The following is an 18324-nucleotide window of genomic DNA, read 5'->3' on the forward strand; positions in this document are numbered from 1 at the left end:
TGGCCCGCAGGAACGTCTGTTCTGGCGTGAGTAGTTGTGTTACTCTGGGTACATTAGAGAAACAAATCCACAGAAACCCAAATGTCCAACACCAATCCACAAAGGCCTCCTCCATCTCACAAAACACACACTGTACTGCCGACTGCAAGAGAAGAGTCGAATCAGTGAATGTGTAAGCACCTCAGCACTGGCAGGGCTCTCCACACAACTGCTCCAGCACCCAGGGCTGCATCGGGGTAGGTCCATGCGGCTTCTCCATGGGGATATCTTGCAGGAAGCGAGCCTTGCCAGCTGAAACAGGGAACTGGCTAAGGCAGCTGCACCCTGGTGCGACCATCAGAAAGCAAGAGACCCGAGAACTAGAAAGGCAAGGCTCACTGAGCCATTTATCTCTCCGCCCTTCAATTAACCCCACATGTGTTTATCAGCCAGGTTGGCACAATAAACTTTAATTATATCAGTAGCATATCCCTGGAAACACTGAAGCTCCACATTTAGAACTCTCCCAGATCTTGCCCTCGGTGTCTTTGTTTCTATCACTTGGAAATAATAAACCTGTAGCCATAACTGTGATTACATGTTGTTGGGTGCTGTCGAGCTACTTTGGACCCTCCACTACTCTGTGTACAAGAGAACAAAAGAACACCTTGCCTTGTGCTAGCCTCACAATTGTTATGTTTGAACCCACGGCTGCAGCTACTTGTCATTCCATTCCGTTGAGTGTCTTCCTCTCTGTCGCTAGCCCACCGCTCTACCAAGAATGGTGCTCTTTGAAAGGACTGGTTTCTTCTGAGGACATATTCAAACCACGTGAGACAAAAGTCTCACCCTCCTGATTTGGAAGGGGCACTCTGGTTCTACTTCTTCCTTTGGCAGTCCACAGTAACTGCAGTATTCTTCATCAATACCCCATGCCTCAATTTTTCTCAAGATCTTATTCATTACCCAGCTTCTGGGGGCATTTGAAAAACTATCGAAAATACCATAGCTTGATCCATCTTTCACCTCTACATGAAGTCTTTGCTCTTTAACACTTTCTTTTTCCTTTTTTCCCCTCTTTACCACTTCCAAGAGATTTCGGGCGGTAGAGTTTCCCAGTGGCCAAACCTCATTGGGTTTCTTGACTGCAACTTCCATAAACATTGACTATGAGCCAAGGGAAATGAAATCCTTGACAAATTTGACCCTTTCTCCATTTATCATGATGTTTTCTACTGGTCCAGTTGTGTGGAGATTTGTTTCTATGCATTTGAGTTGTGATCCATGCTGAAGGCTGTAGTCTTTGGTTTTCATAATTAAGTGCTTCAAGTTCTCTTAGCTTTTAGCAAGCAAGGAGTTGTCACCCTGCAGCCCCAGGTTACCCAATAGCAGCGCTGTGTCCTTCTTACCGTCCAGCTTCATGGGTTTTTGCTCGACATAGGAGTGTATGAGAGTGGGGCAAGGGTTCAGTCTTAAAGCCCATCTTTCCTGATTTTAAAGCATGCAGTATTCCCGTCTTCTGTTCAAATGACTCCCTCTTGGTCTCTGTACAGGTTTTGCACGTACACAAGTAAATGTGTTAAAATTCCCTTTTTGAGCAAAGTTATCCACAGTTCGTTATGATACACACAATTGAATGTCTTTGCATCACCCATAAAACAGAAGTAAATATCTTTCTGATAGTCTCGGCTTTTGACCAGGGTTCATTTGAGATTAGCAATGGTATCCAAGTGACTGTCTTCTAAGTGTCTTCACACAGACGAGTGAGGGCTTCCAGTACTGCATCAGTTTGTGAAACACCGCCGTTGATATTCTGTAAATTCCTGGCCAGCCAAGCAAAAGGTCAGCAGTTTGAAACCGCCAGCCCCTCTGTGGGGAGAAAGACCACACTTTCTACTCCCTTAAAGGGAACCAGCCTCAGAACCCCACACAGGCAGTTCTGCTCTCACCTTCCTCAGGAGTTGGAGTAGACTCTGCGGCAGCCAGTTTGATTTTCTGAGGTTTCTTTCCTCCTGGTAGCTTCAGTAGTACATCTTGGACTTCTTCCTTCAGTTCCAGATGCTTTTGATCATATACTAGCTTTTGAAATGATTGAACATGGACCGCTCTTTTGGTTACAATGCCTGTATATTATTTCCTGTCCTTTGGATACTTCTTGCACCATTCAATATTTTGCCCATATTAAAAACATTTTTTTAATACCAAACCCTTCTTTCTCTTGAGTCTATCCCAACTCATAGAACTCTCTAGAACAGACTGGAACTGCCCCTTTGCCGGGAAGTTTTAAATCTTTACAGGAGCAGATGGTTTATTTTTCTCCCATCGACAGACCATTGGTTTTGAACCACTGACTTTTGGTTATCAGCTATCTGATCCACTCTGTCTCCGAGGCGCCTTGTTTCGCCCTGAGAATTGTTCAATATTACAATTCCAGACTCGAAGATTCTCTTCATTTCTTTCAACTTGATGAAGTGTGTTCTTCCTCTTGGTTTTCCAACTCCAGGTCTCTGCTCATGATTTACATTTTCTTCACAAGCTGCCCTTTAAAATTGTCTAATGTTTTCACTTCATCCTTTCTCCATTTGCTTCAGGCACCTACATCTGACAGCAACTTTCAGATACTCTTTTACCTTCTTTCTTTGATGTTTTTTAATGATCTTTTGCTTCCTGTGATAGGTAGGTTTATTGTGCCCACCTGGCCAATAGGAACACGTGTGAATAATCAGGTTGCATTTTGATTGGAGGGCAAAGAGATAAATGGCTCAGCAAGCCCTATCTCTCTCTCTTCTCCAGTGATCAGACCAGCATGCAGCTGTTAGTTCTCTGCCTCAACTTGTGAGCTACACTACCTGTGAGACTGCCTACCTGTGAATCATATCAGTAGAGCCTGAGATTTTTTCAAGACCTGCTAGAGCTTGAAGTTTCTTCCAGACCTGCTTTGCCACACTGCTGGTGTATAGATTGCTTGAGCTTAGGATTGTCGGATCCTGTCGTCTTGCTGATTTTGGTGACCCGCCCTGATGTCTGCTGCCTGAGGTGGGACTGCCTACATTGCCCTAAGAAAGACTCAACTGTCTGCTCCCTTTACCTTGGACCCAGCTGCCCTCGTGAGTTGAAGAACTTAATATTCCATGGAAGTGAGTTAAACTGAGCCCTCTGTACTTCTATGTGGACTAATTATCAGTTATATTCCTTTGTGCTGTGTCTGTCTACCTATCGATCTATCTATCTATCGATCATCATAAGTGTCCTGGTTTTGTTTCTCTAGAGAACACTGTCTCACACACTTCCTTCCTGTATGTTCCTGATGTCCACTCACAGCTGGTCAGGTCTTCAGGCATATTAGTGTTCAGTGTGCCAAATATCTTCTTGAGATGCCTTTAAATTCAGGTGGGATAGACTCATGGTTATATGTTGGCTCGTGTGGACTTTTAAAATTTTTCTTCAGCTTCAACCTGAACTTTAATCTGAGCAGCTCATGGTCTGTTTACAGTCAGCTCCAGCCTTGTTTTGGCTGGTGATACTGAGCTTCTCCATGGTCTCTTCCTTCAGATGCAGTTGTTGTGATTCGTGTGTATTCTATCTGGTAAAATCCACATGTATAGTTGCCCGCTGATGTTGAAAAAAGGTCTTTGCAGTTAAGAAGTTGTTGGCATTGCAAAGTTACATCATGCAATCTTTACCTTTGTTTCTATCGCCGAGGCCATGTTTTCCAAGAACAGACCCTGCCTCTCTGTTTTCACACTTAACATTGCAGGCACCAGTAACGATCATGACCTCTGGATTCCCTCTTAGGTCAGTTTCAGAAAGCACATGTCGGTAGAATTCTTTACCGCCTTCATCTCTGATTTTAGTGGTTGGTGTGCGGATTTGAGTAACAGTATATTAACTGGTATTTCTTGTAGGTAATTTCTTGAACTCTGTCTTGTTGCAGTCAGCATTTTGTTTCAGAGCATTTCTTGAAATATTCATTTTGGTGATGAATGCGAATGCCCTTCCTCCTCAGCTCGTCATTCCAGCAGGGTAACCAGGTTGTTAGGTGCCAATGAGTCCGTTCTTGCTCATAAGGACCCTGAGGACAACAGAATGGACCCCTGTCCAGCCCTGCACCGTCCTCACAATTGTTCTTCTGTTGCAGCCCACTGTTGCAGCCACTGTTTCCATCCGTCTCGTGTAGGGCCTGCCTCTTTTCCACTGCCCTGTGACTTTACTAAGCATCATGTCTTTCCCAGTAATCGATCATCATAACCATATAATTGACTAAAAGCAGCCAGTACCACTCCAATTTCAGTTCACTAATGCCTAAACTATTAAGCTTTATGCATTCCATTCTCATTTTAGACAATGCCTAGTTTTCCTAGATTCAGACTTCATGCATTCCGTGTTTTGATTAGTGTAGGCTTTCGCAGTTGTTTCGTCTCCTGTTCAGTAGTGCCCCATCAGCAAGTGAAGATCCAGAAAGCTTTTCTGCCACAAATCCCATTAAGGTTGGCTGTACTTCACGGAGCAGCTCTGCCCCACTTGCTTTCTGAGTGCCTTCCAGTAGGAGGGGTTTAGCTTCCGTCACTGTCACAGATAGTGATTTGCTGTTGTTCACAAGGTTGTCCGTGGCGTATCTCTCCGAAGCAAATGCCCTTGTCCTCCTTCCTGTGTCTTAGTCTGAATCTGGAAGTGCCACGGAAACCAGTCCACCTAGGGTAACCCTGCTGAAACTGGAAATACTGGTGGATACCTTCCTGCATCACAGTAACACAAGCCAGTGCAGGGCAGCAACCTGCAGATCAGGAGTGGGGGTGTTGTTCCTGTGGATTGTGGAGCAGAGAGAGAAAGCAGGTCCGAAAGTCAGGGTGTCATGTGGACTTCCACATTTGCAACTGGTAAGATGAATGAGGAGTGGAAAGTCACACCCCGTCCCCCAAAATTGTTCTTCTAACTTTTGTGAACTTTGTAGGTGTTTACATATACGAAAAATGTTTTTGGATTCAACAACTTATCAAGCCTCCCAATGGCTTACTCTGCTCCTGTCCACTTCCCCCCTCCCTACCCTCAGCTCCCTCTTCTTGTTCACCCCAGTTGACACCTTCCCTCCCTTACTCTAGCCTGCTACTTACCCTGCCCTCCCTTCCCCTCCCACCGCTGGTAGCCAGCTAAGGTTCATATGAAAACCTTTTCCTGATTATTAATTTTTTATAACAGTGGTCTCATACAGTGTGTGTCCTTTTTAGTCACCCCTAATTTGTGGCCAGCAGACCAGGACATTGGGGTTTTATGTGGACTCTTCAAACTTGTGACTGATGTGTGTCTGTTTAACAATATGAGGATGATGTTCATTTAACATGTGAACTCTGACCTAGATCCAGGTGGCTAGGGTCAGAAAGAGAGGAGGGGGCACCCCAAGGGCAGCCAGTGATGAGGAGGGATTGGATCTGTCTTCACATGTTGAGGATCAAGTATATCCATGCTGGTCCCTACCAGGCATGTGCTAAGAGAGACTTGAGGGCCAGCAGTGAAGAACTAACAAGGTAGGAAATTAAACACCAAGCCGAGCCAGTAACCCCCTCAACACACTGTGGATGTTCCCAGCACTTTTTAGATTCACTCTCACTCAACTTCAGAAACGCTCTTTGATGTCTTTTGGAAGCCAGTGTCCTTCGGAGTCTTGGAATCTGCATTACAGTACTCTAGGCTCCTGGCCTTCTCAGGTCAAGGTGATGTGAGGAGGAACTAGTGTTGTCCTTTTCCTAGTGTACTCGCCTCCAACCTTTTATGTGCCCTACTACCCCACCTTGCTGCCTCTCAGCCTGTCTCTGACCTTTCCCATTCAACGATGCAATAATCCAGGACTACATGGGCGGAATAGGGGTTTTCCTAAATTATTTGCCAAGCCAAATGTGTTAGACAGGGTTCTCTAGAGAGATAAAACCAGGTTGCTAATACTTATATATATAAATAGATATATAACACAAGAAATGAACAGTTAAGTTATAAACAGATTGATAAATAAGAAATGAACAGTTAAATTATAAAGCAGTACAAATGGCTCAGTGCGACTCACTCCCGTGAGAGTTGTGAGACACTAGCAGTCCTTCAAGTCTTGAGGGCCATCAGGTAGTCCTTCATATCTTGAGATCTAGGCTATCCCAGGACAGGCAGCAAACAGCAAGGCAGGTCACCAACCTTCTGCCAGGTCACCATCTGTCAGTCCTCAGCTCCGGAGATATAAATTTCATCCCTGTGATCTTAAAGGGACCTCACCTTACAGCGACACAGTCCACAGGCTAGGCGTCCCACAGGTAGTGTGCCCTTTAAATTGAGGCACAGAACAAGCAAGGCAGCTGCACACTGGTCCGATGATTAAAGAGCGAGAGACAAGAAAGGCGAGGCTCACGGAGCCACTTATCTCTCCGCCCTTCAATTAATCCCACTTGTGTTTATCGGCCAGGCTGGCACAATAAACTATCACACCCAAGCTACAGAAAATGAGCCTGTAACTACTGATGTCATTATTTATACCACAAAGATACATTTCATCTTCCCTGTTAGTGATGCCTATCACGGCTACATGATGTAATTTATTTATTTATTACAATGATGTAATAAAGCTAGAATGGTGTTAGCTTTTGTATGTATTGATTACCCATAGAGACAACTCCAGAATTTCCTTATGGAAGACTCCACGGAAGTGACAAGCCATTGTGCAGGCCCCATTCACTCGTTAATTTTGCTTTCTAATCGATTTCCATTTAAAATCCAAATTGCTGACTCCTTCTCATGCCAAGGCTGAGACTTTGAAAACTATTTCTTTGGTGTGCTGAATTTTCTGCTTGTATTTCTAATAGTACTTTCCACAAAATGACAGTTGACGTGGGGCTGGATGATATGTTGAAAGCTTGCTTTCCTGAATTGTTCCTGGCAGAGAAACTTCAGCTGAACATTGCTGAAGTCTAAAATTCACGCTGTGGAAGCCATAGGATGATAAAACCTTGTTATAAGCCCCATGGTATAAGGACTCTCAATAGGCGTAAATTGAATTAAAGGGAGTATCTACCAGCAGTGCCTTGGCCTGGGCCACTTCATCAACAGCCTAACACTAAATTCCAGTTGTGTGGTTTGCATTAGACTTGAACCACCTGGAACCAGGCAGGAGGTAGTTATGATATTGACGTAGTCCAGCTTACTGCCAATATAATATGCCTAGCCTTTAGAGTCACTTGACAATTTTTAAAGAGCTGTTTCCATCTGTCAAGCCAGTTCTGACTCACGGTAGCCGTGTGCACAGCAGGACGGAAAATGCCTGGCGCTGCTTTGGCCTCACAGTGGCCGGCATGTTCTGGGTCCACCTTCGTGCAGATTGTGCCTGTCTGCCTCCCTCACCCTCGATGGCCCTCTGCTGCACCAAACACAGTGCCCCTCTCTAGCAATGGATGACATGTCCCCGATGACATGTCCAAAGAGAGCGAAGTTGGGCAGTGTCCTGTTGTGACCCAAGAGGTTATAATTGGCTAATTCTCATAAACAGATCACGAGAGCTCCCCGCCCCCCCCGCCCCCCACACGCCTGCCTTAGTGTCAAAAGTTCTACTGAAACCTGTCCACCCCAGGTGAACCTGCAGGAAGTGCAAATGCAGATGATCTAGCTTCCAGCATCAGAGTGACATGTAAGCAGTGTGACAAACTGACAGATGGATGGCGATATTGCCATATATTTCTCTTGATTGTTTCTGAATCACTGCACCCAGATGGTTTGAGGAAGTCGGGTTTTGTATATCCACTTGGCACCGAGAGCTCTAATTGACAAAAAACATTCAGTGATAACACTTTCTCTTACGCTTTCTTTTCATAAGGACCCAGGATGGAGCCTCCATTCTTTTTGGTTGGTGCTTAATATGCTACCAATTCAAGCTGAGAGGAGAGTATTTTGCATAGTGAATCATACTTTTTGCCATCTCTAAAAACGGGAACTTGCCCAGCTAGCTATGGGAAGCTGGCTGTCAGCTGATTCTGCCTCTCCCACCCTCTGGTGAATGATGATTTTGCACGTGGAGCTCCCAGCAGGGAATAAAACAGGTACAGCTTTGTCCCCAACAGCTGTGATGTGTACTTGGTGGTCCTAGACAGAAGTGAGAAGCCAGTCCTTTTCCTCCACAGCACCCAGTGGGTGAAGGTAAAAAGCAGTCTGTTTTGCATAGTTCACATGCGAACAATTAAGAGTCTCTGCCTCCGCGGGGACATTGAAACAGCAGCTGATTCTAGGGACCTTATGTAGAGAGAGGGGCTCGGGGACAGCAAAGGAGAAGACTTAGAAACAGCGTGAAAGGATGAGCTCTCGGCAGTTTCTTCTGGACACATGCGATGGTCAGACAGGAGACACAGGCTGAACGAAGAAGGGAGAGTGTGCTTGCTGAGCATGCACGGATACCAGCCCTGACCAATGCTCTTAGTTCCCGTTTCTTTACTATTCCAGAATCTCATCCTAACCTGGTTGGCAACTCCTTTCAGAGCTGGAAGATTATGTGTATGGCAGCCTTCCTCTTGCCTAACTCTACTCGAATGGAATGCAAAAGCATGGGGAATTGTCCAAATGCTCGTACTAGTTTTACCATGTTTGTTGTGCAGCCAGGGCCAAGGTTCCAAGACTCCCCCTCCCAGCCCAGTATGTTTTAAGAAGGACTGTGCTGGCTTTTTGGTTAAACCATCTTGGAGTCAGTAACTGGGAGGATCCAGAGTTGAATTAATGATTGCTCACCAGTTCTGTCCCTGCTAGTCTTCTGCCGTAGATGGAGAGTACGTTGGGGAATGAAGTCACCTTCCATGTGAAGTAAGGACATTCTGTGGAACTCAGCAGGCATTTTTATAATCCTCCCCTGGTGTGTGTCTCTCAGGTATTAGTCTCCTACCTTTGGGAACATGTCACTTTTAAAATATTTACTTCCTTCATCCCCTTACAGAAGAATTGCCGGGAGGAGACAAGCCAGTCAGGGTGCAGTATAGCACTGATGAAACATACAACTTTCCTCTAGTTCCTAAATGCTGCCCCCCACACACACACACTATCATGATCCCAATTCTACCTTAAAATTCTGGCTAGACCAGAGGGTGTACACTGGTACAGATAGGAACTGGAAACACAGGGAATCCAGGACAGGTAAACCCCCTCAGGACCAATAATGAGAGTAGCGATATCAGGAGGATAAGGAGAAGGTGAAGTAGAAAGGGGGAGCTGATCTCAATGATCTACATATAACCCCCTTTCTGGGGGACAGACAACAGAAAAGTGGGTGAAGGGAGACATCGGACAGTGTAAGACATGAAAAAATTTGTTTATAAATTATCAAGGGTTCGTGAGGCAGGGAAGGTGGGGGAGAGAGTGTTAAAAATGAGAAGCTGATACCAAGAGCCCCAGTAGAAAGAAAATGTTTTGAGAATGGTGATGGCAAGAAATGTACAAATGTGCTTGACACAATGGATGGATGGACGGATTGTGGTAAGAGTTGTACAAGCCCCTAATAAAATGATTTTTTTCTTAATTTACTTCCTTAAGCAATACATATGTTCGTTGCAGAAAAATAGATTGTAAAGACCGGGGCTCTGGTGGCAGAGTGGTTACGGGCTGGTCTGACCTTCAAAAGGACAGCAGTTGGCAATGACCTTGGGAGACAGACAGGCCCTCTCGTCCTGTCAACGGTTACAGTCTGGCTCACTAGCAGGGTAGTGCTGCCCGGTCTTACAGGGTCGCTGTGCGCTGGCGTCAACTCGGTGGCGGTGTGTTTCTTATCATATAGGTGTGTGTCCTTGAGTCCGCTTCAAGTCAGGACAGCCTGACAGCACAGAGTGGGCTGCCCCAAGGGAGTTCCAGGGCTGCATCTTTCCAGGAGCACTACCACATGGTGTCTCCCACAGAGTCTGCAGTGTCCCAGTGACCAACCGATCCCTTAGCAATGGGACATCTAATGACTCTGCCATCCGAGCTCCTTATGCACATACTTAAGGTCTTTGTGCTTCATTTTCTGTGTCTGTCATATATAAGTAGCAGGAGCCACCTACCTACATTGGTTTGTGCTGGGGACCAAATAAGGTAACCTAGCTAAATCCTGAGCACGGGCCCACCAGCAGTGCGCAAAGCGCCCGAGGCACCTCTAAATGGAGAGACCTTCAACTGCTGAGTGTTCCGTCCCAAAGGGGACTCTGCCGCTATCTTTTCAAAGTGATCTGAAAGCCACGAGTGGACTGTCATGCCCCCCAAGAAGAGGCATGGGAGACGCTTGTGAAAGCTCCATAAGTGGGTCTAGATGGGTCTGACTTCAATTTCATGTATGTTTTGCATTCCATGCAAGCAATCTGGAAGTTTAGCCTTTTTTTGTTTTGTTTTGTTTGTTTTGACTTCTTATTGGGAATTAGGTGGGGGTTTAGATTTCAGATCATCATTTTTGCATCCAGCAATTCAAACAACTTATTGTTCCCTCCCCATAGCTTGCTTTGTGGAATGTAGTCCTAAAAGAAGAGAAGAGAAAACTTGAGTTCGCTTTATTTTGCTTTGCCCCTCCTCGACCAACGTACCTAAGACCGCGCAGGCTGGCCTCCCGGATTCTGCTGCTGCATGCCTGTAGCACGGGCTCTGCTTCCATAGTGTTTGCTACCTTCGAGACCTGTCCTCAGGATTTTACCTAGGTTATCTTATTTCGTCCCCAGCACCGACCAATGTAGGTAGGTGGATCCTGTGACTTATATATGACAGACACAGAAAATAAAACAATGACCTTAGGTGACTTGCCCAAGGTCACACCACTAGTACATGTCACGGTAGGGATTTGAGACCAGATATTTTTTTCTACTTCAAAATCGATTTTCCGAACTGTTAGCTGTCCCCCGCCCCCCAATAACCAAGCTAATTCCAGACCATTTAACTTCTTGTCATACAAGAGTATACTCTTCCATCGTTGTCATATACGATCAAGTCAATCACGGCTCCTCTTGGGCCTCTAGGACAGGGTAGAGCTCCCTTATCGTTTCCTGGACTGGGACTCTTGACAGGAGCAGACCACCGCGTCTTGCTGTCTTGAAGCAGCTGGTGGGCTCGAATCACCATCCACTGCATCAGCAGCCAAGTGCTTTCTCCATGGGTCCGAAATGCTTTCTCCCCTGCCCCACCGCAGCTCCTGCTTCATTATGGTGAGAGTCAGTGCCATGTAGCAGCTACGCATCCAAACTTTAGAGCCAGAGCCAGACAAATCTGGGTTGGATTCTTAGAGATGTAGCCTTCCTAAATACCAGTCCCCTCACATAGAAAGGGGGCTGAATTTGCTGTGAGGTTGAGTTTGGTAACGTGTCTTACTTAAAGCTAGGCTCCTGGCATTTGGTAAGCACAATTAAATGATAGATTTAGTCCTCGTTGTTGTGGTGTTTAACCTGCTTGTAGTTACATATAGTTTTAATTAGATCGATTTTTAAATCATTTTCAATGTTTTATCATTGAACGTTTTTTATTGCTCGGCAATGCTCATCCCCTTGGGGCACGCATCATTCTGACTTCTCAGTTATCGTGGAGTTCAAAAGGAAGTGCTTCCGTCTCAGGCCGGAGTGCACAGCTTCCCACGATTGTAAAAGACTTACCTACAGCCGGTCCACCCGTGGGGCCGTAAGCCTTCTCTTCAGGATTCCCACAGTCACACAGGAAAGACTCTTTTTGTGGGCTCGTCCTCATGCGCCTTCGTATTTCTACTGTCTTCTTTTTTAATTTCCAGTAGACCTCGTGTACGTTAAGGTACGTTTCAGTTAGGGGAGGAGGATTTGCAATCGTCCACCGTTATTAGAGAACATTTAAAATGTGTCCAGGTATCCACTCGGGCATACGGCTGATCAAAACAGAGCTAAACTAAACACACACACACACACACACACACACACACACACACTGCTCTAAATGATAGAGCTTCTCATTTTTCCGAAACTGCTTGTGAGGAACTTTAAGCCTGTCCGGTGTTGACCTTGTGGTAACACATCAGAATGCTTTCACTTGGATTTCTGGAAGTCTTTGATTACCATCTCTAGCTTTCTTTGTTGTTCCAATTGGACTACACAACCTGCTCGGCTTGTTTTGCCTGCCTTCTTCCTGTGCATTGCATCCTTTCCAGGAGATCTACAGCCAGGCCCCTTCCTTTATCTGTCTAACACATCAACCTTCAAACTGCTGGGTCAATAGAGCAGTCGGGTTCAGAGTCCGCTTTGTGTTCCGTCTCACTTTAAACGACCGGGACTTCGGGTCCACAGGCTCGAGGCCTGCAGCGCTTGCTCTCACTTGGGGATTGACCGAGCCATTTATAAGGCGCATTCATTGTGCGTGCCTGCCTGCCTCCTTTGAGCCTCAGTGGTCCTGAATGAGCCTGCGGGAAGCACCGGCACAGCTCCCCCGGTGTGAACCAAAGTGTTTGCTCTGTGCCTCCTAGAGAGGGGACTTTGTTCTGGGCTGCGACCTGGATAGAAGTGGCCATTTGCGCCCAGAGATAGGCTGAACTAGATTGGTGTCTTCAGAACCCATTTTGTCTCTCGGTGGAGTCATTCCATCCTCATAGGTATACTCAGAATTCTAGTCTCCAGACTCAGGAGCCTCAGCACGTGGCCTCCTTTAATCTTGCGTGTGTATTCAGAGTGGATGCCACGTACACCCGGTTTCACTGCCCTCAAGTTGATTCCAATGTCTAATAACCCTACGGGGGGTTTCTGAGGCCAGAAATCTTTATGAGAACAGATAACCTCATCTTTCTCCCCAAGGGGGGGGGGTGGGTGGGTTTGAACTGCCCAACTTGCAGTCAGTAACCCAGTGCCTGGCCCATAGCACCACCAGGACGTGTTAGAAGAGACATACATATATGTGATAGATTGTATACATAAATGTGTGTGTATATATATACATGCTCACACACATAAAAGAGCACCTCCCTACATAGTGTTTTGGATCCTTTAACTTAACACGGTCCTCTCTGGAAAGTAGCTGTTAGACATAGACAGGAAGCTGTAGTTCAGTTCTTGAAGTTATCACAGTTGTTGGTTTTCTCTTTCAGCAAAGAATATGTGTTAGAACTACTGCCATATAATGATACACAAAGTATTTACCTGAGATCGAATCTTCTAGAATTCTTAGGCTGTTAGGTCTAGATGTCGTTGTCGTCGTCGTTGTTAGACGTATCAAGTCTATTCCAACCCTCCATACCGCAAACGAAACATTGTCCGAAGTGTGTAAGACAAAGTCTCATGTGTTCCTTGCCACTGAGGAGCATTCTGACTGTACTTCTTCCCAGACACGTTTATTTCTTCTTCTGGAAGCCCATGGTGCTTTCAGTATTCGTTGCCAGCACCGTCATTCAAAGGGATCAGTTCTTCTCTGTTTCTTCTTTATCTGTTGTCCAATTATATATGTTTATGAGGTGTGTTAGTCTGGGTATTTTAGAGAAACACACCCACAGAAACCTATATGTATAAGAGGGAGTTTTATAGAAAGGGTAAGTGCACATGAAGAAAACATCCAACCCAGTGCTGCCCAAGCCCACAAGTCCAGCATTAGCCCATATGTCCAACACCAATCCGCAAAGTCCTCCTCCATCTCACAAAACACACTCTGTGATGCTGACTGCAGGAGGAAAGCCGAGTCAGAGAATGTGTAAGCATCTCAGCACTGGCAGGGGTCTCCACACGGCTGCTCCAGCACCCACGGCTGCATCGGGGTAGGTCCATGTGGCTTCTCCTCAGGGATGTCTTGTAGGAAGTGAGCCTTGCTAGCTAAAGAAGGGAACTGGCTAAGGCAGCTGTACCCTGGTCCTACCATCACAAAGCAAGAGACCCAAGAACTTGAAAGGCAAGGCTCATCGAGCCATTTATCTCTCCGCCCTTCAATTAACCCCACATGTGTTTATTGGCCAGGTTGGCACAATAAACTTTAACTATCTAATGAGACGATTAGAAACACCAAGGCTCCGCCCTCAAAGTGCCGTCCTTAGACTACAGCTCTTGAAAGTCTTGTGCAGGAGATTTGCCCATGCGACATGCTGATGTTTGATTCCTTGGCTGCTGCTTCCAAGAGCATTGATTGTGGATCCAAGTAAACACTGTGCTTTACAGTTGTAAAGTATGTTCTGCTTTTCAAAGTGTGTCTCTAGATATTTACTGTATTAGGCAGAGTTCTTTAGAGAAACAAAACCAGGACTCTTATGATTGTGTGTGTGTGTGTGTGTGTGTGTGTGTGTGTGTGTGTGTTTATAATGGCTAATGAATCCACACAGCAGTACAGAGGGCTCAGTTCAACTCAGGTGAAACTCACTAGGGCTGCTGGTCCAAGGGCTGCTGGTCCAAGGTCATGGAAGCAGACAGCAGACAGGCAAAGTCAGCAGGGTTGGACAGCAACAGTCAGTCAGTAGGTTGGGAGCTTAGCGAAGCCAGCCCCAAGGGGTCTCATGATGTATGCATAGCAACAGGATCCACCGGCCTTAAGCTTAAGTGACATACGTACCAGCAGTGTGGTGAAAACAGGTCTCGGTGGAACCTCAGCGATGCTCGGCAAGGCAACATGACCCACGAGTTGGTTCAACCCACAGTAGTGCAGCACACAGGTGAGACAGTGGACTAGCTCAGGCAACAGAGTGCTGGTCCAGTCACCAGGGAGAATGAGAGAAGGGAGCAGGCCTTGGAAAGCCATTTATCTCATCACCCTCCAATCAAGCTGTGACCTGATTAAACTCCGACCACAAGTTCCTTTGGGGGCCTAGTTGGCACAATAAACCTAACTATCACCTTCACCAAAGCCTATTGCATTCAAGTGGATCTCAACTCAAAGCATCTCTGTTCGTCACAATAGAACTTCCCCATAGGGAATATCTTTATGGAAACAGAGCACTATAGCATTCTTCCCAGGATCAGCTGATGGGTTCCAACTGATGACTTCTAGGCTAGCAAGTGAGCACTTTAAACACTGTGCCACCAAACCTTATCTGCACATGTGTCCCCTTGTGGTTTTCATAGTATTGCTGTAAGATAGGTGGGGGTTTTTTTTGTTGTTTCCCTTTCCATTAGTCTCACTTTCTTTTTGTTAAAATTTATTATTAACTGGGAGTTAATACATATATCATTCCATAGTTCCATCACATCACGCAGAAGTGTACAATTGCTACCACAATCAGTTTCCCAACATTCTCTGTCTTTCTGGACTCCTGGACATTGTCATCTTACTTTCCAAGTAACGAATTTCAGCGAGAGGAGGATAAAGTAAACTGTCTAAAGTCATACAACTGGCTGGGGGCAGAGAGGGGTGGGGCCTCAAGTGCCCTGAGCTCATGCTGTAACCTTGCAGGACAGCATCCTCCTGTGGTTTATAACATGCGTGACAGTGACTCTGCCTTCACTACCTGGTGCTTCAGTAACAAACAAACAAAAAGAAAACCCTAAATGGCTGGCTTCACCGAACAGGAATGTATTGGCTCAGAGTTTGGAAGGCCAGAGTGCCAAGCAGGGCATTGGATCTAGCAGGGCACCCTTCCTTGCCTGTGCTGGGTGTTCCTTGGTGCACAGTACTTCCTCATGGAGTCGTGTGGCATCCTTCTGCTGTGTGTCTATGCCTAGTCTGCACAGGTTACACGGTGCCGCTGGGAGCAGTCAGGTTTAGGATCACCCCATTCTGACCACCTCATTCCCATCACAAAAGAAACCCCCCACATCCCGAATGGCTCATATTGACCTGTGTAGTGGTTAGGACTTTAACATAATTTGGGGACACAGAACAACACCATTTTCCATCCATAAATGAATGAACCAAGAAAAAATATATGCCAATTTAGACATTCTGGCAGTTTATTCTAGTAGCTCCCCTAAAAAGATTCACAGTTTCCGAAGTCCTCCTGTGGGGCCGTCATGTTCAGTGGCACAGCGTTGGGGTGGATTTCAGTAGCCGCTCCTGTAAGAAACCTCCTCTTCCCCCTCTGCTAAGTCTTCTGTGTAAGCAATGTTGAAGCTTAACTTTTTATCATGATTGTGGTGGGCGCTTATGGCTTTTTTGTTTGAATCATGAATTAGATGGATGTTAACATTTCAGATGATCGTTTATGAATTCAGTGATTTAAACAACTTATCCTGACCTTCCAATAACCTGGCTTGTGGCATTTCATCTTATAAGGGACAAAAATGAGCCTCTGGGTTGGATGGGTTTCGCACTGCTGCTCTAGAAAGAGAACACAGAGAGGACCCCTGAAGCAGGCCCCCCGTTTTCTCAGGGGGTTCCCAGTGTATTTGTCGACCCACTTGTGCCTTTCCTTCTTTGTCAGGAAGGAATCAGTGAGATTCTGAGCTATTTTTGAATCACTGGTGACAAGGAACAGAGAGAGGAGGTGCTTTTAAGAAATCAATTAAAAGATAACTTGGAAATCTAAGGAGATGCTTGCCAGCTAAATCAGTAGACTTCCAAGTTCCCTCTCTCCTTCTGGAAAGCGTAGAGCATTTGATCTATCTACCCCGAAGAGGGCTTCAGCAGAGTTGTGGGAAAACTCCATGATCTTTTCACTGCATTTCCCTGGAACTTTATGAAGCCCCCTCACAGGTGGATGATTTACTTTAAAAGCAGATTTTGTTGGTTTGTTGTCCTTTTCTGTAGGAACTTTAACAACCCCAGAGCTTGAACAGAGGAAGGGAATTTATTCCTGTATCTTTAAAGCCACATCTCATGGTGGCCCCTTAATGCCCTGCATTTGTGAGCAGAAGGCAGGGTCAAGGTTACGTGGTATGTTTCTAAGCCAAGGTGGTTTCCGTTTGAAGGTTATGTGTCCTGATTACTGACCCAAATGCAGAATCTCTGTTGGAGGCTGCAAGGATGACCTCATCCCAGCTCATGCTCCTGAGAACCAGGCAGCTGCTCGCCCCTAGAGACAGTCCGCTTTCACATCTCATTCATAATTGAAGGGCGTGGGGATGGAGTTTGCCCACGGTAGGAGGTGGTTACATCAGATCTCCAGTGGCATCTGAAAGCTCTCCTCTTTGTTGCAACTTAACAACTGTAACCTAGCATTGCAACAAGAGCTCCCTGACTCTGTAAAGTGCAAACCTTCGGGATCCAGAAAGGTGAATGTAAGGAAAAATTGCCACCTTCTTATCAGAAACAGCGGCCTGCACGTTTGCTGGACAGCGCAGCTATTGACCTCCTCTCAGATGCTAGCAAAACATTTACATCTGGGTTTTCACATCACGACGGGACTTCCGTGGACAGCAGTCATCCCTCCCTGAGAGGAGCACTTGCAGGCAGGGCTATGGGGATGCCTTTGAGGAGTGGCCTTTGAGGGCACAGGTTCCTGATGAAGGGAGGCTGGCTGTTCCACCCGTGTGCCGTCCTGCGCTGTAACAGTTTCTGATGACCGTTCTCGTGTGCACGCAGGTGGTTCCAGGAAAGAGATCACGGAGCACTGGGAATGGCTGGAGCAGAACCTTCTGCAGACGCTCTCCATCTTCGAGAACGAGAATGACATCACCACGTTCGTGAGAGGCAAAGTGCAGGTAGTGAGGTTCTACCTGTCTAGATTGCATTGACGTCACATGCAAAAAAAAATCAACCATACACCACACACCCGTCGACCCTGTGAACATTTTGCTCCATGGCTGCCTTCTCTGTGTGCTCTCTTTGCGAGGCATTTTCCCCTCCATGTTGCCGTGTGTTTTTCCTGTTGGGATCCCTGTCACCGCTGGGTCCATTCCGACTCTTGGGGGCCCCAGCTGTTGTTAGAGGGCAGACATGCTCTCTCGAGTTTCCTGGGCTGTCGTCTACAGAAGCAGATTGCCTGGCCTTTCTTGCAGGGCGCTGCTGGCTGGCTGGGAACCCCCACCCTTTCCATTAGTGGTGGAGAACACACGTGTGTGTGCCACTGGGGAGCTATCAGAGGAAGGATAGGTTCTTCCCTGGCAATATTTGTGGTAACCAAGTGTAGATTTAAAACTGATGCTCTGTCTTAATATGGCACCGTAACTATGCTGTCCTTTATAGGACCATTGGTAAGCCAGTGAACCGGATGTCCCATGAAAACATGACTCTACCTTCCAACCAAGTAATCAAATCCTAGGAGTCTTAGGTGTAAGCAGCCTTCACAGCTCGTGTGCGCCCGCTCTCTCGTCTCTCTCTCCCCTCTCTCATGGGTGGTGTAAATTTGTCTCTCACGTAGCTTTGGCCAATTCAACTACCATTTATAGATGTATAGTTTATTTGAAGCACAGCGTAGTCAGCTGTACACTTACCCTTAAGCAATGCGCATTTTTCATCACCATTGACCCCTCTTTTCGGTTCTGTTTTGTTAATAGCCCATTCTTTATGTTGAGTTTGCCAGGT

The 18324-nt window shown here is 46.2% G+C and overlaps 1 protein-coding gene across 1 annotated transcript in view; it reads left to right on the top strand.

The window, feature by feature from the left end:
* Positions 1 to 18324, top strand: part of TBC1D9 (TBC1 domain family member 9) — a 144354-nt gene that overhangs the window by 67151 nt on the left and 58879 nt on the right. Inside the window, exon 3 of the mRNA XM_075543761.1 lies at positions 17383 to 17501. Coding sequence (XP_075399876.1) covers positions 17383 to 17501 — 119 coding nt within the window. The remainder of the gene's footprint in view (positions 1 to 17382; positions 17502 to 18324) is intronic.

This window comes from Tenrec ecaudatus, chromosome 3, assembly GCF_050624435.1.
Source record: "Tenrec ecaudatus isolate mTenEca1 chromosome 3, mTenEca1.hap1, whole genome shotgun sequence".
Lineage (NCBI taxonomy): Eukaryota > Metazoa > Chordata > Mammalia > Afrosoricida > Tenrecidae > Tenrec > Tenrec ecaudatus.